Source organism: Mangifera indica, chromosome 13, assembly GCF_011075055.1.
Source record: "Mangifera indica cultivar Alphonso chromosome 13, CATAS_Mindica_2.1, whole genome shotgun sequence".
Lineage (NCBI taxonomy): Eukaryota > Viridiplantae > Streptophyta > Magnoliopsida > Sapindales > Anacardiaceae > Mangifera > Mangifera indica.
This window is the reverse complement of record NC_058149.1, coordinates 3,749,992-3,776,484: the sequence shown is the minus strand read 5'-3', so window position 1 is coordinate 3,776,484 and position 26,493 is coordinate 3,749,992. Positions and strand designations below refer to the sequence as shown.

The 26,493-nt window shown below is 30.4% G+C and overlaps 2 protein-coding genes across 2 annotated transcripts; one reads left to right on the top strand and one right to left on the bottom strand.

Annotated features, from left to right (window-relative positions):
• Window positions 1-2,793: 2,793 nt before the first annotated feature.
• Window positions 2,794-3,926, top strand: LOC123194360 (zinc finger protein 2-like). Its single transcript, XM_044607542.1, has one exon. It carries the CDS (start codon window positions 3,174-3,176, stop codon window positions 3,657-3,659), a length of 486 nt encoding a protein of 161 aa, XP_044463477.1. The 5' UTR covers window positions 2,794-3,173; the 3' UTR covers window positions 3,660-3,926.
• A 15,839-nt stretch (window positions 3,927-19,765) lies between these two features.
• LOC123194391 (CASP-like protein 2C1) lies at window positions 19,766-21,780 on the bottom strand. Its single transcript, XM_044607580.1, has 3 exons — window positions 21,477-21,780; window positions 21,217-21,361; window positions 19,766-20,099 (listed from the first exon to the last, which is right to left on the bottom strand). Exons 1-3 carry the CDS (start codon window positions 21,623-21,625, stop codon window positions 19,848-19,850), a joined length of 546 nt encoding a protein of 181 aa, XP_044463515.1. The 5' UTR covers window positions 21,626-21,780; the 3' UTR covers window positions 19,766-19,847.
• Window positions 21,781-26,493: the final 4,713 nt, after the last annotated feature.

Sequence of the window (26,493 nt, the reverse complement as noted above, 5' to 3'; positions counted from 1 at the left end):
ATTCAAAATAATTTAATCAAATGATGACATATTATCTATATACTGAACTGTATGTTCAAAATCATGCATATAATTTTATTGTTTAATATAAGTTAATTTTTTTATATAAACCATATGATTAATATTGATAATCTAACTTAAAATAAAAGACTCTCACTTTGAATGGACTTTTGGGGCATCAAAATTGGATTCACTTGTTATTTTTACCAAGGTTAAGCATACTATTGTTATGTGTTTGCCATACATGCATGCCAAAGAAACCAATGTGGTAGAATTTTCAAGACTAATGTATTTAACTGAGCATTTAACAGAAGCAAAATTATCCCTCATATATACAATCATAGCTAGGGCATAGGAATTTGATAATGTGTCCAAAACTGAAACAGGTTAAAACCAATGCGGGCAAAAAGCAGTTTCAGGAGGGGGACCCGAGTCCTTAGCTATGCCTGCAGCCAAATTAAGGGCACTAAAAACTAAACAAAACAAAACAAAGCCTAGTTTCAGCCTCATCCACATTCAAACTACACTTAACAAGACATGATATCATATCCCTATTCTTGCAACCTTTTAATATATCATTTCGTCCACTATGTGTAACACAATCAACAATAATATAACGAAAGTCTAATTAATTGTTCAATTGATTCAGTAATGTGACAGAGTTAAGAGCTTATATATTCTTGAATCAATCAATCTGTAATCTGATAATCAAATTGATTCATGAAAATAAGTTTTTCCTATACCAAACTCGAATCTCTATTCTAATTGTGAGAAGGGATCTTTTGAGCATATTTAAATAGATATTATGTTTTTATATGAATTCTTACATTGCTGCATTATGTATATAGAAAAGGCATCCTGAACGAGCAACATCAATATTAATTTCTATGGAGAGAGGGACGATAAAGCAAAGAGTAAAATCATTATCCACGTGTAGGAAGAATAGAGAATGGAGAGTGATGATTATGAGCCCCTCCATAAGCCTTCAAAGTATATAAAATCCGACAAAATACAAACATGTCCATCTGAGTTTTGTTCATTGGATGCCTCACTAATTTATTTAAAGCAAAAACCAGAGGCTCTCTCTCTCATCTTTCACGATTATTTTTACCCGAAATTTGCATTTCCCCATGTGAGTCTCTCTCCCCTCTTGCTTGTTTGGCATGAATTGAACATTTTGTTTATTCAATCTCACAATTTTATATTGTGGTGGCCAATTAGAATGATATCGAGAAAGAACTAGGTAAAATCATTGATAAACAAAAATAAATGCATATCCCAAGTGCTTAACTTGATTAATATGTGTTTTTAATATTATGTATTTGTTTAAGTACAAAGAGACACATCCCATTTGACTCTATTCTCACATCAAGCTTTTAATTAATTATTCAAAGGAATTAATGTTCCTAGCTTGGAATCTTTATGATAATTAAAATTCTGAGTAATACTATACGTACTCATTTTAGAAACACAAATGTATATGTACTTTTTTGTGTTATCACTCGATTGAATATTATTTTATTTTTAATTTAAAATCAATCGATCATATGATGACACACATAAATTGTGTTTATATTTGCATACCTAAAACGGTTCCCATAGTTTTATTATTTATTATAAACTATATATACTCCAAACAATATGTAGTTTCTTGGTTTGTGATGTGTCTGTTAATCAAAGACATAACTCCGCGCAATCATAGCCGACCTGCAAGATTATGATCCCACAATCATCGTCTAATGATTTTGTTATTAGGTTAATGAACCGTATTTGTTTTTATAAATTATTTTTCTTGTACCATTTTTAGAGCACATAGTAGAATTGATTTGTCTGCTCTTCTGCAGCTTAAAATGCCATCCCCATGTGCTTTCCTCAGTTAACTACTGTCAAATATGAGGTGTTTAAAGAAATATAAAAGAGGAAGAGGAAGAGGAAGAGGAAGAGGAAGGAGAAGAACTTTGGATGTTGTACCATTTTTTTTTTTGGTTTTGTTCTTTTATTCACCAAAAAAAAAAAATTTGGATGTGATGTAAGGTAAACGGCTTAAAACCTGGGTGCCTTACATGCACAAAGAAAAAGAAATCGTGGGTCCCCATGACGCATTATAGATGATTTAAAAAAAAAAAAAACCTCTTTCTCTACAATTTCCAAAACCCTTTTTCTGGATTGTTTGTCATGCTGCAGGCTCTGAAATAATATTTTATGGTGAGTTCTATTGGAAACTCCTTATTGCACAAAGCAGATATATATAATACGGGCAGTTCATGAACCGAATTAATTAAATTTCGAAAAGAAGAAATACAAGAGGCTTAGTACTTAAGCAAAGAAAGATTAGTGATATTGTGGTAAAGAGATCTCTTGGATTCTTAGTCAGATTATTTTTGGAGTACGGTCTGGGAACATGAGATAGTTGAAGCAAATGTGTACAAAGTGGGTGCACTGTAGAGAGACTATATTTTAGTCTTTGTACGGTTGTTCAGTGAACCATACGATTATTTTGTGGCAAATATACATTATCATGATGCATGTTTAGTCGAGTCAAGATGGCTTATCTTGTTTATTATTTATTTCTTAGATTGGCAAATTGATTTGAGCATGTTCTCAACTAATTACTCTTAAAGAAAAAGAGAGACTAAGGCTAAACTAAAGTTTGATTAGACCCCATGAAATAGACTCCAGAATTACATATATAGATTAGATAAAATAAATTAATGAAATGATCAGATAAATCAAGTTAAATTTTGTGCGTATATACATAAAATATGGTGGAATTATTTTCCATGGACCGACAAGTGAGTCGAATGCTGCCATTAATGGGGGCGGCAACCGTTCGATTCCCCATTGATCTTTGCAACTACATGTCTCTCTTTCTTCTTCTTCACTTTCTCTTTCTCTTATAATTTTTTCACTCTCTATTTTTTGTTGCTGCAGAAACGGTGAATTGAACCTCAAGCTGCTAGATAAATTAACCTTTGGTGCTTCGAGTTCCCAACAAAACTCTTCCTCTGTCTTTCGTTTTTGCTATTAAACCTTTAGTTCAGTCTCTCATTTCACTTGCATTCACTGCTGCTATATCCTGTCTTCTCTCGTACACTTGTCCTTTCCCATTCTTATAGCTTTGATTAATTTCTTCTCTTTCTCTTTCTCTTTCTCTCTCTCTCTCTCTTTTAGCTATGGATTTTCCACCCAGTACTTCTCTTCATTTGAGTCTTCCAAACAATCAACTCAACCTCGAACTTGTTCTTGAACCATCTTCTTCTTCTTCTTCATCACCTCAGAGTCCAGCCGAGCCGCGAGTCTTCTCTTGCAACTATTGCCAAAGAAAGTTCTATAGTTCACAGGCTCTTGGGGGTCACCAGAATGCCCACAAGCTTGAACGAACATTGGCGAAAAAAAGCCGGGAGTTGAGCTCAGCTGTTAGGGCTCATGGAGGGTCCAACCCAAGGCTATCTGGGTCCGGCATCAACGGTTCAAGCCACGTTCTACGTGTTCATCAGCCGCCGGTAGCCGGGTTTCAACATCATCAGGGTCATGTTGCAAGTTTTGGTGGAGAGATGAATTATAGTTCAAGAGACGCGGTGAGTTCTTGGTCCATGAACTATAGAGCTGAAAATGCTCAAGACGAGCTTAGCCCGCTTGACTTATCATTAAGGCTGTGATCAGTGGCGCTTAAATATTCTATTTGAAATTGTATTTTCATTTCTATGATTAATTAACTGATGAAGTATCTCATATGCATATATTGTTTTAATTAAGAGAAAAAAAAAAAAACGAGAGTGATGTATAACCCAAGTTGATTATTTATTGATCGAAGAACAAGTTCTTAGAACGAGCTCAAGGAATTTTTTTTTTTTTGGTTCTGATTAAGAGGTGTATAAATCTTTAATTATTATCAGCTAAATTTCTTCAACGTATCAATTTCTGCTTGTAAACTGTATTACATTTTGCATTGGGTGAAGTTGAAGAGCTCTGGCCTGTTTAAGGCCTAGTACATGATAGAGTATAAATGAGGAGACAAGAAATTAAATGTACACTTAATTCTTCTGGAGTATTGTTTAATCAGGAATTAATTAATTTATTTTGCTGGATGTTTTAGTTTTTAAATACTTAAATTCACCAGGTGGGTTCTTAATAATTAATTAATTTAATAAACTTATCAGGTCTATTGTCATTATCCTGAACAAACTTATGCTAAGATCAAGTTTCAGTCTATCATAATTAGGGTTTCTTTGGTTAGGGATTTGCACTATAAATAAGTTAAATTTATAATTACTGGACTTCATTATCATATAATAAAATCAAAGCTTTTGTTGGCTTAAGCTTATCCAAATCGTTTAACAAGATCCATTCCTTGATTAAATTGGCCCTGTATATATTTCAATTTTTTTACTCGTTTATATTGAAAAATTTCATAGAAATATAAATTTTGTTTCATCTTTTCACAAGCCCCGCAACAGTCAACGAAATATGATAGTGGAAAATTGATATTGATTGATGTTCTATGTCTTCAAATTGTTCAGTTCACTGTAGTTATACATGAACTTCACTGTCTGTTGTGACAAGATATTTCAAGTGTTAAGACTTTGATCTATAAGTCTTATGGAATCATGAACCTAAGCGACGACATATTAATTTTATGCTTTTTTTAATTTGTTTCACATTTTTTTTTTTGAATTTTCTAGTGATCTAACTTCTGTAAATCATTTAGAAATATATATAAAATAGGTAGATCTGTAATTAGGAAACCAAATTGGTTTTATAATACAAATGAAGGATAATGCACTATCATTTAGTATATTCTTGTAATTTGTTTATAAATTGAAACAATCTATATAACTAATTGTTTTTCGTCAACATATTTATATCTCAGATGTCCAAGAAAAAAAAAAAAAAGAAAATCAGAAAATCGAACTGAAAATTAATATCAAAGATTGGTTTCTTGCCATTGTTTCCTTCTTTTATTGGCGATTCTAACACCCTTATACAAATTCTTGGACAAAATTTGAAATAAAATAAACATTATTATGGCAGCATATTTGACTAAAATATTTCCTCCTGACCTATTGACTTACAAAATTTATTGTTATACCGATTTTGTTGATCATTGGATTGCTGGAAACCCTCCATGCTTGCACCAAATGCTTATATAATTTCCTGTCGCATATAACATGAAGGTATATTTGTAAGATTTAATATGATCAAAGTAAAAACATTCAATTCTAATTCAAATGATCTATGCATTGATTATAAAATACAAATTTGAAAACTTATAATTATAGAAATACCTGAAACATCATGCATTTTGAATTCGTAAAGTTGCCAGTGACATGTATTATTCTCTTGAAACTTTCCTAAAATAACATTTTTCAATAAGTAAAACTATTTCATTTAAGTTTCGGAGATGAATATCTCTAATATATAATAGATTATTAGAACTATTAAAGATCCAGTAAATTATAAGACCCACATTAATATTATCTACCTAAATCATAATTTTTTAAAAGTATTACTTATTTTTATTGATAGGTTAAACTCATCAATAAATTGTAATTGAATTATGTAATTAACAAGTTTTATTAAATCAAAATTATAGTTAAGGTTAGCCCACAAAGAAAAAAAACAGTTAACAATATTTAGAAATAAATAGACGATCAATTTGGAATTATGTTATTGCTTCTAAAATATAATTACCAACAATAATGATGCAATTTTAATTTGATAGATATTTTGACAGAAGGTGATGTCATTCCAACTTTAACCAGTTGTCTAATTTTTATTTTGATTTATTTAATATCGACTCTCTATTTTTAGTTTTATTATTATTTTTATCTAAATCTATATCTACATCGCTTTTTAATTGATCAAATTTTCATCATAGATTGAACATGGATTAATTTTCTAATCAATCAATCTTCTAAGCTTTTTACATAAATATAAGTAAAAGCCATTTTCTGAAGATGGAAAACAAATGTGAAATCGTTAACTTGTTGTATCTAATCTTTTTGTTAAACTTAGCCATACATAAAATTCACCATCGTGGTGCATAGCTGTGAGATGATCTAGTCTTTAACCCAGGACAGTAATCTTGTGGTCCATATATTTTATGCATTAATTTATATCTCGTTTGTCATTATCAATGTTGATCAATCAAATTACTCAACCACTTGTTCCATATCATTTTCTTTATAAATTAAAATTAAACTTTAATTCCAATAAATCAAAGTCTGTCGGACCTTGATGAAGAAAATTTTGAAAATTTGATCAAGAAATTAATGGTATCATTTAGTAAGAGTCAAGTGGTGCAATCTTATTGACTGGGAACTTTCATCAGTATATATTAATTATTTTGATTAATGGACCACACTGAGTTCTGTTTACTGTATATTTGACTACTTTATTGTCAACTAACTTTGGCAATCCAGATTTGACAGGCACATCGCTTTGCATGTTAAAAGAAAGAAGTTGTAAAATAAGTTTTCTCTGATGTGCACTTAGAGATATTAACTTATCAATCCCCTTGATTAAAATCAAGCTAATGTGTATTATACGGCTTTATGTTGGAGATAGCTTTCACATGAGACGTTTATGATAGCCCAAGTCTTATACTTTAAGATAACAATCTAACGATTACCTTAACAGAGAGGTTATTTAAGTTATCCAGGAATTAAAATTGTATGAAATTTTGCAGCGGAAGAAAAATTTTAAGTTGATGATTTTAGATTTTTTAAGACTTATTTATTTTCTTAACTGTTTTTTTTTTTTTTTTTTGGGGCCAATATTAACGTTCTCTAAGAATACAAAGATATATATAGGTTTTTAATCTCGTTTATATAAGTTTCCTCATTGTATTAGTTTTTCTACATCTTCTTTTAGGACTATAAATACCTAATGATTCTTAAAGAATTGTATTAGAAAAAAAAAAGGAAAAAATAAAAGAAACTAGTCCATGATGAGCTTAGTAATTAATAAAATTCTTTGTTTTCAATTTTTTATCAATAAAATTATCTTTAATAGTTTCACAAAAAGTTATTAAAGCAAAACGTTAGCGGATTTATATAAAATATTCTTGGTGAGAAAGTCAAAATGATAACCCTAATGTTTCACTTCAGCAAGACCCTTTTAAGTTACGGTGTTATATATTGTTTTCTCCTGATTTGATGCCTATTGGAATCAAAGCCGGAGATGTTTAAGAAATGACACAAAGATTACCCAATTTTAGACGTAATTTATGCCTCTTGGTGTTGGGGACCCAATCAACGTCCTTTCAACTGGTTAATGTTTACGACAAAAATATTACTTCTCACCCCACCTTCACAATAAATTAAAGCCACCCAATCAATAAACTTAATTCTTCGATAAAAGGAAGAGTAGGTATGACGATGACAATTAAATAAATAATAAGTCAGATATCTTAATCTTTATCTTTTTTTTCTAATAAAAAATATATTTTTTTATTCCCATTCAATTTTCTTTTTATAGAAAAATTTTTTCTCCTTGTTCTATAAGAAAAATTTTTTACACTCTCTTTTCACTCTTACTTGCAAAAATAATATAAAATACTTATAATCGTCAAATCATACTTATAAAAATTTAATGTTTTTAAAGATAATATAATATTTAAATATTTAAAAAATACATAAAAAATGAGATGAACCAAAGAAGAAATACGTTAAAAAAAAGATGGATCAAAATATATTTATCTCCGTCTTTGAATACAAAGAATCTAGTCTTTTCCATTCACAATAAATTTAAACCACCCTTAATTCGTCATTAAGAGTAAGAGTAGAGTTGGCCAATTACAATGGGTCTAGTACAGATAAAAAATAACTCTTTTTTGTTTTCATCATGTCTCTCATTGTAACGAAAATCTCTCCTTATCTCCATATAGGGGAAATTTTTCACATTTTCTCTTTTTAATCTTTGCTAAAAAAATAATATAAAATATATATCGATGTCAAGTCATATTTGTAAAAATTTAACACTTTTAAAAGTAACATAATTTATAAGAGTTTCAAAAATATACAAGGGATGAAACGAATCGAGAAAGGAATGAGTTGGGAAAGAGATGAATTGATAATATATTTATCTTCATCTTCGATTACGAGGATTCTAATAATCTTTTTTCTTATTCAAAGATGGATTGGTTTAAGACCCAGTTTTGTTAACTGAACTTTCATCTCTATTTTAAGGGGACAAATTTGCTATAGATTTGTGAACTTTATCAAGTGATTTTCGATGTCAACCTATTTAACATCCTATCAATATATTTTGCTTTACTTTGTCAAAAAGAGAGATGCAACTTAAAGCATATCATATATAAGAACAAAACATATAGGCAAAATATTGGTCTGATGATGATATATGTATCTCAACGACAAAGAAATGCATGATAAAGATTTTATGTTTATGTAAAATCTTATTTCTGAAAAAAGAACATAACATTGTTAATTATTCAATTATTGAGGAATGCTTTAGTGTAAGGACAGTTTTAATTAATTAAAACTTGTGTGTCTTCTCAAGGAGGGTTCACAGTAGTTGCATATACATATGTTATAATTAATCTGATCTTAAATTTGGATAAACCTATGTCTTCTTCTCTTCATCCCATGTGCTTTCGTGAAGATAATGTTTTTTTGTTTTTGTTTCATGAACATTCATTTATATATACTTCACATGGCGTGTATTCTACATTTCTCCTGTTTGGGAAATTCCATTTTATAGGTTCCTAATTTACATAAAGCAGTTCTGTGCTTTAATGTATTTTGGTAAAAGATGAAATAGAAGAGAACAACACCGCTAAATTGGCCTGTAGGCAGCCCAATTTTGCCACAAAAGGGCCCAATTCAGCTCATAAATGTAGAAAACTTATTTTGACTTGAGCCCATATTAAGCTAAGGTCCTGTATCCCGATGGCCTTTTATAGTAGTGTGTGTGAATTACAATTTTCCCTGGTATGATTTTAAAATACTTTTTTTAATCTAAATTGGAATAAATAATATTTTTTTATCTAAACTTAAATATAAATAATATTTTTATTTAAAATTAAATTTTATTAATTAAACAATAGTATTAAGAAATGATATAAAATCTAAATTAACAAAAATTAAAAATAATTTTTTAAATATTCATATTATATAAGAAGATTCTTTTTTTTTTCTTTTACCCTCCTCCCTTCTTCCTCTGCACTATAGATAATAATGTTTTTATCATATATTCGTATATTTAAGGGGTAAACTATAATTTTTAAAATATAAAAGGTTATTAGAAATTTAAAAAAGTTTAGGGGTCTTTTAAAAATTTTATAAATATTAATTTATCTCTAATAGTTTCAAAAATTACAATTAAACTCTCAAAGTATTAAATAAATATAATAAATTATGAGTGTCAATGTCATATTATAACTATTAGGGCTATATAATAGTTTCAAAATATACAGAGGTTTGAAAAGATTTTACATATTATTTTGTAAATTTTTATACTATTTTAGAGTTAAAATTATCAATTTTAAAAAGTTTGGGTCCAATAGAAAATTATTGTTTTTTTTAATTTTTTAAATTAATAGAAGATAAAATTATTATTTTGTGTCTATGTTTTATTTTTAAATATAGTTTAATTTTGGATTAAAAAATAATATCTATGCCACTTAGAAGTGAAAAAGATTTTTAAATCAAATCTTGGGTGAGAAAAATGCTATTTACCCTTTTACAGTGTCATTTGTACCAGCAGCTGTTGAAGAATGGTGTTATTTTAAGTTTTAATAAAATTTAGTGTAAGTCCCGTAAATAGTTAATGTATTTAAAAAATCAATTTATAAATTAATCAAATCATTGTTATCTACCTCTGAATCAATTTTTTTTTTTCTTTGCACTTCAAAAGCTCGTATGCACAAATTTTTCGAAAAAAAAAAAAAACATAATATACAAAACGCCATTAAGTTGACCATATACAAGGTTAAGATAAAACTTTGACAAGCATATTTTTCCAAAATTTGTGCCAAGGGATTCCATGATTCTGCTATTGTTTCTCGATCAACACATGTTATTTTGTAGGGTAATGTTCAATCAAATATTAAGTTCTCTTACTTTATAAATGATGGTTTTCTAATTGATCTGCAAAATTGAACTTGTGAAATTACTTTCTATTTGAATAATTCCTTCCCGTTCTAACACTTCCAGTGTCAATAACAGCCAGTAATTTAAAAAACATCCATCAAACCAATTTGTTAAACGTAAACTTATATATACAAATCACCATATAAAATCATATAAAGAGAAAAATAATATGAACTTTGTTTCAATGGTTTATTCTTAAGTTAAAATAAAAATACCGACTTGAAAGAGGAAACGGGTTGATGCAACCTGCAGGTTGCACGATAAAGGTGGGCCTGGGTTATACTGCCCAAGTATTTGTTAGGCTAGAAAACGTAATCCCACCCAAGGTTTATTGCATTCCCAAACATTTAGCCAATAAGTTTTAAAAACTTAAATACTTATTTATCTGTTAAATTGTGTAGTTAATATCAGGGGTCAAAACATCATTTATTGATTTTGTTTAAAGAAAGAAAAATTCAATCTCTTTTTCTAATCTTAGTTTTAAAAATTAATAATTTTTCTCTATCTTAGTTTTAAAAAGTTAATTTTTTACCCTGCTATTTAAGGTTTCCATATTATAGGGTTAACAACCGTCTCTATCAAAGTTTAAAACATTACACTTACACCCCCGTAAAAAAAACATTCTCTTTTTCTGACGATCTTTTTTTCCAGTGATTTATTCTAGCACATCATTAACCCCACCATCGACAACCTCTCTCCCTCTCCAATGGTTTTCTAGTGTAGAAACCGCCCATTGGTCAAATGACGTTGTGTGACGAATTGCACGAATTTGTGCAATGTTGTCTAATAAAAAAACAATGAGTGGTTTTCGTGTTAGAAAACCATTGAGGAGGAAGAGAGATTGCCAGTGGTAGGGTTGATGAAGCATCGAAGAGAATCATAGAGAAGAATGGTTACTGAAAAGAAAGAATGCATTTTTTTGGAGTGTAAATGTAATGTTTTGAATTTTGAGGGGGCGTTGTTAATCTTAACATATGAGAACTCTAGATGGTGAAGGTGAAATGGTAACTTTTTAAAACTAAATTAGAGAAAAATTATTAGTTTTCAAAACTAAGGTAGGAAAATGGGATAACTTTTTCTTTTTTTAAATAAAATCAATAAATAACATTTTTATCCTTGACACTAACTGCAAAATTTAACAAATAGGTAGATATTTGAGTTTTCAAAACTTACGGAGTGGAAGTTTAGGAATGCACCAAACTTTGGGTGGAAATAAGTCTTTTGGCCAATCAAAAATGACCTATTTTATCACCTAAACTATATAGAATTTTTAAGAAACTCTTACAAAATCTTTTAAGCCAAAAGACTTATTCCTACTCAAGGTTTAGTTCATTGTCAAACTCTCACACGCTAAGTTTAAAAAATCTAAATATTTATCCGTCAACTATTATTGTTAGTCTAAACTGTTAAAAATAAGGATAAAAAAGACTTTTTATATTGTATTAAAAATTTTATATTATATATTTAATAGCCAAAAACAATTATTCCCACAATCTCATTGTAACAACTATAGGTATACCCAAGAGTATTTTGGTCTTTATACCTTGTTTACATCCATTTGTGTTTAAGAACTTGTGTATATGAATCTATGATGCACATTATTGTGGGGTTGCCATATGCTCGTGTGTGTTGTGACAAGGGACAAATGGTATTTTCCTATGCATTGTGTGTAATTTGGTTAAGTTTGGAAGACATGCATGATCGTGAATGAACAGTACACATCTATGCATTGCCAACACATTTGAATTTTTGGATAAGAAGTAGTTCTGCAAGGATTTCAAAAACTATCATAATGGTGTAACAACATAGAAGACCCTGTATGAACAATATACGCACGTGCATCACTAATTACTATGAAAATAAAAACAAATTCAAATGTGTTTTGGCACACATTCATACAAATATTTCAGAAAGCTGAGGGTCATGAGAGTGAGTCAAAGGGAGACTTAGCCAAGGGGAGGCCATTAGAAGTTGTTTAGGAATGTCCTTGCCATGCAAAGATTTTGCTAATGCAGAAGATAGGTAAGTGGCGTGAATTCCTAATTGAGTTTCTATCTTAAGTTTGCTAGAAGTCCTCTTGATGATTTTTAATTTATATAGGTATATATATGCTTGATTCTGTTTTAATTGAATTATCACATGAAGTAGATGATTAATTGAATATATTTAAGAGTATGAGCACGTTTTAATCGAAATCTTGATGATTTTTGGTTGAATGATTTTTTAATGATGTTGTAGTGATTGAGTGTTGTATAATGGTTAGAGAATGGTGGGATGATATAATTATTGAATTCGAAAATGTGAACAGACAGAATTGGATGGCGAAGTGTTAATGGTATGTTATGTGTTTTGAACCTTGTATGTTTGTTGTGGTAATCAGTGGATTTTAACAACATGTTTGGAGGTTAGTTTATTAAAAATGTGTTGTTGGCCTAATAAGTAATTGGAAAAAATACTGTTTGAAGTACTTGATATTGGATTTGGTAGCTGGAAAATGCAAATTGGACAAACTTAGAATTTTGGAAAATGATGACACACGCTTGTGTGTCATGTGAGACACGACTGTGTGGAATTGGGGAAAATTCTCCCCTTATGTGATGTGGGAATGGGTGTCTTAGGAGAGAGAACCCCATCGTATGTAGGAGACACACCCCCATCTATTTTTGGGGAAAATGAAATTTTGGGATTTAAAATATGGGAATATTGCATGTGGCTATTGGAATGACTATTTTACTCCTTAAGTAGGGGTTAGGGGTGTACATAATTTGGTTCAAATAGTTAAATTGAAATAAATTGTTAAAAACTTACAGTTTAGTTTGGTTTGATTTGTAAAATGATTTAATTTGGGTTAGAAATTTTTCAAACCGTTTTTTCAGTTTGGGTTGTGATTTGAGCGATTTATAAGTTAAACCAAACCGTAAACCATATTTTATATATATATATATATATATATATATATATATATATATATATATATATATATATATATATATATATATATATATTGAAATCATACTCTTTTGACTCTATTAAATTTCTGTGTATGAACTTTTTATGAGTAATATTTTTCTTTAACTGAAGTATATTTGCTTACTATGATTTTAAAAGTTTATATTTTTGTTTCAACTTCTAAGTAAATGTGAATATGCCTTAATTTTGTTGGTGAGTTTTGTTGCTTTTAGATTATTGACACGAGCATTTTAACAACTTTTGGTGTTATGTGTGTGTATAAATTCATTCTTAATTGTTTTAACCTTTTTATTATATTAATCTGTGTATATTTCTTCATAATAAAATGAGTAATATTTTTTCTTAAACAAAAACTTTGGACTTTTATGTTTTGATTTCATACGTGTTAATTTAGTTGTTTCTTGGATTACTGGTAGGAGTTTTTTATTAGTTATAAGATGTTTTATGTTATGATCGTTGTTATTTGTTTTAAAGTGATGATTTTATTAATTTTGCTTACCGGGATGGCAACAGTTCGAAGTTTTATGTTTTGGTTTCAAGAAAATTTGCATGTAGTGTAATTAGTTGCAGAGTTTAGTTCTTTCAATTAGATTTTTTAATATATATATATATATATATATATATATATATATATATATATATATATATATTTAAAGAGTGAAATTTATCACAAGGTTGCAAGTAAACCTTATGGTATGTATCATTTTCTATTTGTATCGTATTGTATCATATCGTATCGTATGATACATATTATGTATTATATGATATTAATAATTATAGTTTAAACTGTAATCTAAATTGGATCAAACAGAATTTTTTTAGTTTGGTTTGGTTTGGTTTTAAAAATTTTCAAATTGTTTTTTTAGTTTGATTTGAAAAAGCTCTCAAACCGCACCAAACCGAACTGTGCACGTCCCCAATGAGGGTAATTAAGAGAAAAATAAGAAGAAATGTCCTAACAAAGGCTATTATTAATGGGAACCATTATAAGAGTGTTTGACTATATGAACAACGAACATAGACCTCGACCAAAGCAATTTCAAATCGAAAGTATCTACGGTGCACTATGAGATTCTTACCACTAGGTTGTGTGCGGTGTGCATACCACCAAACTTAGTGCAATGTGGATTTATCACTAAACTAAGTGCAATGTGACTTCTCACTACGTTGTGTGCAGCATGATGTCTCATCGAGTTGTGTACAGTGTGATGTAGCCATTGAGCTGTATATAGTGTGGTAGTAAAAGCAACAAGGTTAATTTGTGTGATCGTCTATGTAACCTTAGCCCTAAGCCTAGTCAACATGTGTATAAAGTACATTGTATAGTTGACATCAATGATGTCATGTGCTTTCACCAAACATCGAGGATGTTATTTTGCATCTTGGGAATCAGTAATCGAGAATGACACTAATAATGGAAATTAGCACAAAGTGTCGAGATAGTTGGATGAGCATCTAGGATGTTAGAAAAACATTTGAAATACTATATTACTGATAATTGTGGGACATTTGGGATAGGTTTATTGTACAATATTATATGCTTACCTATTCACTGAGTGTATTTCATTTATCGTGTTCCTTTGTGATTTTGTAAGTAGATTCATGGAACAATAGGGTGGTAGTAGGAGCAGTGGTTCAGCCCAGGACATTTGATGATGGACAAGGGCATTTTTATCATTTTGCTATGGATTTCATTTGTGTAATGGAATTTGTTTATGCACATTTATGTATTAGATTTCATCATGCACACTTGGATTTGTTAAGTAATAAACTTCACTCTTGGGGGTTGTGATTATTTATAAAGATTGCAATGCATTTATTATTTCATGTATTTATTTAATCGTTGTTGCACATGTGTTTTTTTTTTTTCTTTTAAGTTTAGAGGAATGCATCACTTTGGGTATATAATTTAGATAGAGGTATATAACTAAAGAGGGTGTTACACTTAGATTCATGTTTAATATATCAAAATACTTATTCCCACTCAAATGTTGGTGGGATTGTTTTCTTCACAAGCTTGCAAGAAAACATCTTTAGTTGGGTAGAGGAGACTTCAAGCTAGAGGTTCTGGTGATTATAGTCAAACCAGAAGCATTTGTATTTTTTCTTATATATCTTCAATAATCTTAAGCCACAATTGGTTAAAATATTGAAATATCTATATATCTTTATCCATATCTTTGTTTTGGGCTAACCTTAGGTAAAAGAATTTTTAGTTGAACAACTGGGTATATATATGATGCAAGGTTGCATCCTTTTGGATATTAATCATCTTCCCTAGCAATAATCTTTTTTGAGTTCTCTTTTAGTAGATTCATCTAAAAAGCACGATTCAGAAAGACACTGGTCGAAATGAGATATAATAGAGGGAAAATATGTTTGTGTTTAGATTATATTGAAGTGTTGTTGTTGGGGTTGTTTGTGATTGGGAGATTCTTGGATCATGGAGAGTGTTTTGTTGTGTTGCTTAAACTTATGCATAGAAGGTGTTTGTCTTTAGGCTAAAGGACTTATTTGCACCCAAGGTATAGTGAAATTTCAAACTCCTATCTTTTAACTTTTAAAAATCCAAACACTTATTTATAATCAAATTTTTGTTAAAAATTTTAGTTAAGGTTAGGGGTAAACTGTCATTTAGCAAAAAATTAAAGTTTCATCACATTTTCCTCTCTCATATTTAAAAACTTACATTTTCCCCTAACCCAAGGTTTGAAAGATGACAAAAACCCCCCTAAGGTTTGTTCCTCTTACTTCGACACCATTTCTCCTTCCCTAGCCATCGGTCGTCCTCCTTTCCCCCTTTATCTCTCCTTCGGTCTCTCTCCTATGCCTCTTTGACTGTCTTCGATTGGAGACGAAAACGAAATCATTTTCGTCTCAAATGAAGGCGATCGATCTTCATCTAAGAGATGAAGACAATATGTCTTCGTCTTGATGAAGATCAATCTCAAACAAAGACGGTCGGAGAGGCAAGGGAGAGATCAAAAGAGAGATAAAAAGGGAAAGAAGGATGGTCGACAACCGAAGAAGGAGAAATCGACGTCGAAGAAAAAGGAACAAACCTTAGGAGAGTTTTTTTTGTCACATTTCAAACATTGGGTTGGGGGAAAAATATAAGTTTTTAAATATGGGGGAGTAAAATGTGATGAAACTTTAATTTTTTGCTAAATAACAGTTTCACCCTTAACCTTAACTGAAATTTTTAGTGAAAATTTGGTTGTGGGTTGGTATTTAGATTTTTAAAAGTTAGAGGATGAGAGTTAAGATTTCACTATATCTTGGGTGGGAGTAAGTCTTTTGGCCTTGTCTTTATTCCTGAGCGCATGTATACAGAATTCAACAAAAGGCTACAAGATAAAAAAAATATAAATAATGTGAAAACCTAGGTTTATTCCCATCCAATGATTAAATTAATTTACATATTAATTCCTATCAAGTTTAAATGCTTAATTTCAAGATTATCTCTTCATTTATTTTAAACACCCTCCCAATTACCACACGGTAACTCCCTTAAATGATTGTATTGTTGGCACAGAACAAATTTTTCTTCTATCTAATATTAAATAATTATAATATTAACTTTTTTATTTTATAAAAAAATTAATTTTGAGTTGAGAAGTTTAAGGAGAATAAAATTAACTGTAGTAATAAATAAAAAAAGGGAGTAAATTAGTCATTTACCTTTAAACTAACTGAATATATTAATAGAATTGGATTGTAAATGAGTATTTAAATTCTTCAAAATTAATGGGTGAGAATGGTCATTAGACTAAACCTTGGACGGGAATAAACTTTCTGGCTTTTTTTCTTTGATCAGTCCACCATATTTAAAAAGTTTCAAATCTAGAGAAACTTGTGAAGAGGTATTTATACATTATTAATTTTGTATATACAATATATATATTTTAAAATTTTAAACAATTAATAATGGGACTTACCAGAATCGAATAACAATACTCTTGTTGAAAACATTTAAAGAAGATGTAGATAAAAATGGAGCCATTTTTTATTAGAGTTCAGAGTAAAACCGTTATTTTAGCAGTAATATTAAAAAAATTATAATTTTACTCTATTTTTCTTTTATGTTTTGAAAACTGATAATTTCACCATATTTTTAAAACTTTTCTAATTTTGAAAAGTAGCTTCGGCCCCCCCTCAAAAAAAAATCTCTAGGTTTCTTCCCTCCCTCTTCGACGATGATGGCAATTGAGGTGAGATTGCGACAAATATCTCTTCATCTTCATTGACGAAGAGACGTCTCTTTGTCAATGATTCGTCTCCATTGACAAAGAGACTTCTTCGTCGGTGGAGATGAAAAAACTCTTGTCGTCATCTCATCTTAGCTACCACCATCACTAGGAAGGAAGGAAGAAACCTAGGGATTTGGGAAAGGGGGAACTACTTTTTAAAACAAGAAAAATTTTAAAAATAAAATGAAATTGCTAGTTTACAAAATTTAAGAAAAAATAAGATAAAATTATAATTTTTTTTTAATATTACTAGTAAAATGATAGTTTTATCCTTAACTATAACAAAAATTTCTAATAGAAGTTGGATGATGGGCGAGTGTTTGGATTTTGAAAATTGATGGGTATGTGCTGGCAATTCCACTATACCTTGGGTGCAAAAAACTTATTTGGCCTAAAACAATAACTTACTATAGTTAAAATTGCAAAACGACAAAATTTTACATGATGTAAAATTCTATTAGAAAATCTCAATATTTTTTAAGACAAAGAAAGGAAAAAAAGACTAAAATATCGTCATAATAATATTAAATTAATGAATCTTAACAATTTATTAAACAAGTTCACATCCTCCACCCTATCATCTTATTCCTCCATTGCTCGAGCCTCTTCTCTTCATGTCTCAACAGCAGCGACAACCACGTCAAAAACTTCACTTTAACTTCTCCTTCCTTGGCCTCCTTTTCCTTGTCAACTAATTTGAATGATTTAACTTTTAAGATGCCAATTGTTAAATTCAGCCTGAGTCCATCCATTCTCAGGTCTTAAGCTCGCTTCATTCTCTAATTGGTTGCAAAAAAAATATTGAAATTTTTGAATGATTTTAAATGACGGTAAATGAAATCTATTTTAGTGGTTTTAAGAATGAAATTTGAATATGAAAATGAAGATTGATTTTATTGAGTCAATTTCTCAAACCACACTCTTGCAAACGTGATTAAACTCTTCAATTGTACTTCTATCAAACCTAAATTAACTCAACAATTGTTCAGAGTCATTAATCCCTCGTAGAGAAGTATTATTATTATTATTATGATCCTATATGGTGGCTAAAACAAACTAATAAAATAACTTTTTTCGGATTAAGGACTAGAGATGACAATGACTCGTGTTAGAGTAGTTTCAACACAATCCATTGTACCTATGGGCCACATGGGACTAGTAAAAAAAAATCTAAGGCCTGTGACATGATCTGCATTATAATGTGTCTTTAACAGGTCAATTCGTGAGTTTTTAATAGGTCGATCTATTAATATTATTAATAAAATAATTTTTTAAAATTATGTTTTCTAATAAAAGGAAACATGTTAGGAAATTGAATCGTAATTAGAAAGAAAATACCCTTATTTATAATTAGTGAATTGAGTTCTTATAATCAATCTCACTTATATGCACAATTAAAATTAAAATTTGATTTAAACTTAATACTTACCCTTTATATATAATAAGTTAAGGAAGTTGTTGAGGTGTATCTTTTCAATGTGAGACACTTTTGCACTTTATACTCTTACAAAAATTGTCTTATATTGGAAAAATACTCTCTAATAAATTTTTTCACCCATTATAAATAAAGATTCAAGAATCACGTTTTAATTAAATCTAAAGTTTTGGTTATTCCATATAAATGAGGGTGATTTTAAAAACTTAACTTTTTTTTTATAAATAGGTCTAGGTTTTATTTCTCATTACACTATAATTTTCTTTCGATGTTTTTTTTTATTAGAAAACATAATTTTTTAAATTTAGTTATTGATAAATCAAAAATTTATAATTTTTTATATTTTAATTTTTTGTACTGTCCGCTATAACAGTGAATCGTGCCTTTGGGAGCTATGCTAAAAATGGGGGCCTAGCCTGGTCTCCTACCGTGTCAATGAAGGACCCATAAAAAGAAGAATGCCTGTAAAACCAAAGGTGGTTCAGCAAGGACCACAAATCATACTTTCAAGTGCTCTTCTTTTTTTTCAGTCCTTATCCCACAAGGGTTATCTTTTTCGCAAATGCATGTAACTTTGTTTTTCAAAGCCACGCTCACTTTCTCTTTGTTTTTTTAAATTATTTGCTTTTGCTTTTGATTTTGATGGAGAGAAAAGCGGCGGTGAGATAGAGAAAAGACACAATGGGTTTTTTGCATTTTAAAATTTAAAAAGTAAGTATTTTAGATGTGTTATAATATTAATAAAATTAAAATAAGCGTAAGAAGTATAATAAAATTTATAATTGTAAATTAATAAAAAAATTAATATAAAAAAATATGGACACAAGGGTTTCGGCCTGGGCCTGGTCCACTATCCCCGACATAGGGCCTGGTCCAGGCCACGATGTGTCTCCAAAGGGCTTGGGCGGGCCTCCATTTGCCAAGCTCTTCCCCAGTTTAACATCAGTGTTGAACAAATTGGTCACAGAATTAAATGAGTAGAAATAGACCCATCAAGCTCCAACTAAGGACTGTGACATTAGATGTCTTATTAATGAGACTCTTAACTCATACAATATTCAAATACAAATAAAAAGAGCCTCATGCGTTTTTTAAGCAGAGGAACTTGTTGGGGGAATAGAGCCGAAACAAATTGAAGGCAGAGAGGAAGGTTGTAAAAGCCATAAGACAACAAGCAACATAGGAACAGAAAATGGCTCCCCCGATCTGGAAGCAGAATCTTGTGTATTTGTAGCACCATTTTGCCCACTGATATTCCTTCATCCCTGTTACTACTAGCATTGATTGCTCAATTGCTGTTGAGTTGGTCGCAAATGTAAGGTAAACCACTAACTGTTTCATTTATATATTAAGCACATCAACATCAGCTTTTTAACACATTTTGACATTAAAATACATATTAATGCTAGGTAAAATATTTTACTTTACACTTATTCAATAATCAAAGTTTCATTGTAGAGATCAAGACATCAATTATATGAAATGCCTGCATGTAGTCGTACTCGTCTACGTACGGTGATTAGTTTGTTTCAAAATGAATGCTTCAAGTTGGAGGCTCTTAATTCTCCATAAAATCAGCCCCCATACCTACCAGAAGGTACAATAATGAATGTATACTTGGGGAGGCTCTTAATTCTTCACCAACTATACATGAACCAATTTCCTTTTCATTTATTTTTTCACTACTTCATGCATCATTTCAATCCTTCTACTATTTCACCAATTGAGGAAGAAAATATACTAGCTAGAAAGCAATTATATACAAAACCCATAACTTAATTATTAATCATCTTACTTAATAACGTCTAAAATAGGAACCTCGTTGTTAATTAATTATTATTATCGTCGGCTAATATTAAAAAAATTATTTAGACTATTGTTGTGTTCAATGTTACAAAGTAATTGTCTTTTGCATTAGCCAATGCTCAATCAACTAGGGGTTTAAATTTTTTAACAAAATACGATCGAATATCTGAACCTAAAATTTTGTATGTGTTTTATCGGCTTTAAAACATAAACACTCTTAAAGTTTGATGCAAGTGCAATTAAATTTAGAGGTTTATTCAACAAGTGATTTGCAAACCCTAATGTTATAATAAAGTGAACATTTTATTCAAAAGATGATCACTGTTAATTTTATCCCTATCTAATGCAAAAAATTTGATAAAAAATTGAAAAAAAAAAATTTTTATTTTGTCTTATAAAAAATACAATTTAATCCAACGAAATTAAAATAATAAGTTTTTGTAATCAGGGAAAAATATTTTTTATTATAATTTTTGATATGTGAGAAAAAACGACCCAAATCGGACTTCTGTGAATATATTCCCAGAAAATAATAGGAAATTATTTATACTGCAAAATACAGAATTAGAAGAAAATCATGTTTGACCAATTTAATTTGCAAATTTAAAAAAAAATCATACAACATATATGTCAAGGGAAATACCTGGTCCAACAAGTAACAAATCCAAGCAAGATATCTGTAAGAACTCTTTGACAAATTTCCATGAAAGCAAATTATAAAGAAAGTGCATCTACTCAATTGAAGAAGATTATATCCCGCAGCCCCGAAAGCAGCATAAACCAAAGCTCTAATATCACATTATACAAAAAATTAAACCATTGTAATTTATGGTAATTAACGAGAAATTAAAATTCATAAAAAGATTAATTAAAGAGCTAGAGAGAGAGAGAGAGAGAGCTTACTGGAGAGCATTCAAATCCTTGAACGTAATTTTTCTCTTAGAAAAGATTATGAACTTGGTTTGAGTATCGAATCGAACTAAGCATCCCGCCAACACAAAGATTAAAATTGAACAAAGCCTCAGAAAGGCCTCAGTTTTCTGCTTATCCATAACTTGCTCTCAGTCCCACGTCGATGGATGAGTTTATTATTCTCAAGTCTCTGTGACGGACTGAAACAAGCAATCGAACAGCTTATTAAAGCTCTTAAACCCACCACGCCTCGAACCTTCTCCTGTAGGGACTACCGCAAAAATTATAATTGCAAGTTCTAAAGAAATCTACTGGTCATAAATTGCACACGAGAGTTGAAATATTTATGATAAAGAGATATGGTCCATTCGGGAAAATCGACGGCTATATTTTGGATTAATTGAATTTTGAGTGGCTTTAAAGTTTGCTTGATTTGTAGGTACTTATCTTGTTTCGTTTTCACAACTTAATTGGTTAGTTACCTAGTTTAATCACCTAATTTAATGAAATCAACTTGTAGACATATATAGTAGGTTAATTATCATTTGGATGATACTTATTTAAAAAACTCTAAGAAAATAAATATAATTTTTGTTTCTGTTAATAACACACTTTTATCAATCAACTTGATTCTGAGTAGTTCCGGTAAGAGCAACAGTTTTGGTGAGCATGCAAGTTGATTGGTTACTCGAAATATTCATGTTGATGTTGAAAATTATACTAACGAGAAGTGCTTCAAACTAATGAGATTTGAGTGTCACAATATGAAAAGTTAACATAAAGAGTGATAACACTGATGGTTTTCTATGTAGCTCGGTCAGAAAACTATATGGGCCTATATCCCGGGTGTATGTATTGATATAACTAAAATAGCTTACAAAAAGGATAATAAGAGCTTAGCTTGCCTTCCTTCTCTTTTGTATCTCTCATCATTCCTCTTTATATTGAGGGAATTTCCTTTAAATAAATACAATAATTATGAGTAATAGCGTAGTAGTAATTTCCAAAATATAAGGTAGAGTAAATGTACTTTGTTGGTTGTTATTGAATTTTAGGAAGATAGAATCATGATAATAGGAAACTTATCCATATTTTTGATGTTAGAGTTAGTGCTCTAAAACTAATCCTCTTAACAATAACGATCTATGAATAAGTCATATCCATAAACATTTTATAACATTGTTTATCTATAATATTTAAAAAAAATAAATATCCTTAGAATGGTAAAACCGTATCAAAAGGATTAATGTTTATCAATTGATCGCGAGGATTTTGTGTTTACATAAAGTGGTCATTTTAGAAACATTCTTAGTCTTGATATTATCTTGAACTATTGTAGTGTTAATGGTCTCAATGAAAGGTGATAACAAATCTCACGTATCAAAATTGTTTGCAGACAACTTGTTGCAATATATGGGTACATGTTGTGTAAACGTGTCTATTGGACTAAACCACCTAGAGAATTTCACATGGATGGTTGCTCTAATGCCTATGGAATACATCCTTATATCAAATAATGATATATATGATTCTTCGACTTTAGATCACTGGACCATATTGTATAATGATTGATATGATTTGACAGCAATCCAACGTAGTGCTTGAGAGAATATTGCCAAAAATGTTGTGATTGGTTATATCAAGGCATGTGTGAAGACTATGATAGATTAACAAATGATTCATCACTTTTGAGCACAGAAACTAATATCTTTGATAGACATACTAATAGATGTCAATAACCACTTGAATATGTGACCAGTTGTTGGTTAGTCTAGTATATTGTTTAATCAATATTACAAATGCCAATCCATGCACATTGAGAATCCATTAAGGTAGACACTAAATCTAAACCTCACATAATAATCTTCAAATCCATTAAGGCAGACACTAGACTAAATCCATTTAATCTAAATATGAATCATTATATTTAGTAGACCAAAATTGTAACACCCACAAGAAAGCCTAAGGGCATTTTAGTCTTTTTTTATATTCAGAATTATGTTTGGAGTGTCATTTAAATGGATATATAATGGGAATGATCATGCATGGCAAGAGTGACATTTGTTTGTATTTAGAATAGGAAAAGGAAGTCATTTCATGTGAGTGTGTGAAAGTTGAAAATTAAAAAGGCCACATGCCTGTGTGTTGTGCTTGAGCAGGTTTTTATTTAAGTGCAAAGTTTGATCGCTTTGCAAAAAATTTACCCTAGCAGCAACTCAATTAAGGGAGAAAGAGGGAAAATAGAGAAAAAGACCCCAGTCACTGGAGAAGAGCCCACAGTCATTGGAATCCCTATAGCAACACTAAAAACTTGCAAGCTTTGGATGAAAGGTAAGTAAGGCAACTTCTTGGGCCGTTTCATTAAGATGCATGTTGTACCATGAGTTAGGGTTAAAGATTGGGGATTAATAGATGTCTTAAAGAGGCAAAATCGTGTGATTTATGAGATATATTTTGTTATTAGCATTGATGCCATTGTAGTAGCGAATTTCCTATATATTATTAGATATATTTGTATGTAAGCATAGACATTCATGTGTAGGGCTGCTCAATTAATCTTGGATGTTTGGTTGTTTGTAAAATACATGAAAATATGTTTTTCCTACTATGTTTAACATTGAGATGATTAGGTGAATGCTTTAAATAATCCTTGTGATGTAATGTTAACATGACTCTTAGATCTTTGGAAGTTTTATCCATTTGATGAATGTACATAGATTTATGCAAGTGGATTGATGGTTAAACATCATCTAGGAAGTTAGATGCTTGTTGTGATCCATGTTTGCCATGAAAACCCAATTGGAACAGTGTAGAAACACTTTAGGTGTGATTTTTAGATTGTAATACATGATCATGTATCGCTTTAGAGAAAATAGGTTTTCAAATTTCTCACACACTTGTTCCAAGGGGAGACATGCATGTCATGCAGTATGGGATGCACACCTATGTATGGCTTTGCAAAAGCAAATGACATGTATTAGAAGACACGTGGCATAGTGCACTTGAGGAGTTGTGCATGAGAGTATGTTAAGAATACCTTACGACCGTGTGTTGAATGCCACATGTCTATGTATATTTGCTAGGACACACATAAGCATGAAGGAAAACACATAACCGTGTGCTCTTTAGTAAAGGAAAAAAGACAATAATACCCTTAGGTTATGTGCATAGAAAGGGGAAAGTTAAGAAAAAAGAATAAAGAGTAACCAGAGGATAAAGTAAATCAAGAGAGACATAGATCAAGTGCTTGACAACATAGATAACGACAAGAACTCGAATAAAGTTGAATTAGGTTAAAAATTAAAAAATCTAAAGATAGTGATACACAACTAGGTAGTCACTAGTTATGTGTGTAAATAACGATAATTCATGAAAACATTAGGGCCAAATACCCATGAAATGCATCGTGTACTCGGTGCCAAGGTGTATAGCCACCTAGTTTAGTTACTGTGTGCATGGTAAGGATATGACTTTTAGTTATTCCTTATGTGATCAACGGGATGTACCATATATGTACTTAAGGTAGGGGTTATCTTCGGATGGTTAATCAACAATTTTGATTAGCTTATGTGGTAAAGAAATGAGTTGCTACTAGAAATTTCTCTATATGATCAGGGTATCCTAGTTAGCTAGCCTAATAGGCTATATGACATATGCACAAGACACAACAGTTAGTGACATACAAGGTGTCTTACGCTTTCACTACAAGATCAGATATATTGAGTTCAGCTTAGGCCTATGTTAAGGCACGAAAGTGTCGAGTTGTGATGGCACCCAAATTCATTAGTGGAATGCCAGGTTTATCAGATTGATATGCTATTCGAGCATCTTAGTTAGTTAGCCAGATAGGCTACATGGTATATGGAAAGACATGATAATTATTGACATATAAGGTAATTATGTTTTTACTAGGGCATCAAATATGCCAACTTTAGCTTAGACCTAATCAAGCTTTGTGGATGACCTATGTTAGGCACAAAGGTGTTGAGATGTAACCAGAATGAGATTCATGAATGGAATGCCAAGTTTACCAACTTTATATGTTATACGGGGTATCATATTTAGTTAGCCTAATAAACTATAGGGTACGTGCGCAGGGCATGATGTTGGGTAGACATCCAAAGTGTCATGTATTTTCATTAGGGCATTAGAGATGTTTCTTTTAAGCACAAGGATATTTAATGATGGAACGCTAAGATTTTAGTTTTATGCTTTGTGTAGAGTATCGGGTTATTACCAGTTTATTGAGTGTTTTCATTCACACATTCCTTTTGCAGTTTTGCAGGTAAAACAAGTAGCAGTGCATGTGAGAGAGCCATTAATCTAATTGAGCTATTGTATAAGGACAAGAGGCAAGACCGTTAATTTAGAATTTTTATGCTATTCATATATTGGTTTCTAAATTATGCACTGTAGAGACTTTCAGTTATTTTTAAACATTTAGGTTGTAATAATGAAAAATTTTATTACATTTAAAGTATTTATTCAGTCTGCACCTTTTTGCATGTATTTCAGATTTAAGTATTATTATCATGTTGTTTTCCACTGTTTTAAATAAAGAAGTCAAGTTGAACATATCTCTTTAGGTCATATTTTATGTAGGGGTATGTTTTTGGAGAAGGGTATTACACTTATGGTATTAAAACATGATTTTAGAACCTAAAAAATTGTTAAGTTCTAGAGTATTTGACAAGTGCATAAGTAAGCAAGTTAGAAAGTAGCCTCTTATGCAATGCTGACCACTCCCACACACTATTGTTGTAAGTATTTTGTACTTGCATTAAGTTAAGTAGTGCATTAGCTAGAGTTATGATTTTAGTTCAGGATAAAGAGATCTAGAAGGTCGACCAATGATTTTTAGAGGTCCTTAATCAATAGAGAAGTTAAGTAGAAACTTAGGGACAGACCTCAAGTGCATCAGTAGCATTATCAGTGGATAAAACACTACTCATGTGAATTTTACAAGAGGCTCCTAGAAAGAATAAAAAAGCATTGTAGAGTGTTAAAC

Excerpts from the sequence above, each read along its gene's own strand:
- LOC123194360 (XM_044607542.1), top strand. The coding sequence starts at position 3,174 with ATGGATTTTCCACCCAGTACTTCTCTTCATTTGAGTCTTCCAAACAAT.
- LOC123194391 (XM_044607580.1), bottom strand. The coding sequence starts at position 21,625 with ATGGATAAGCAGAAAACTGAGGCCTTTCTGAGGCTTTGTTCAATTTTA. Across the intron at positions 21,362-21,476 it reads AAGGATTTGAATGCTCTCCA|AGCTTTGGTTTATGCTGCTT; the intron begins GTAAGCTCTCTC and ends ATGTGATATTAG. Across the intron at positions 20,100-21,216 it reads TTTGTTACTTGTTGGACCAG|TTAGTGGTTTACCTTACATT; the intron begins GTATTTCCCTTG and ends TAAATGAAACAG.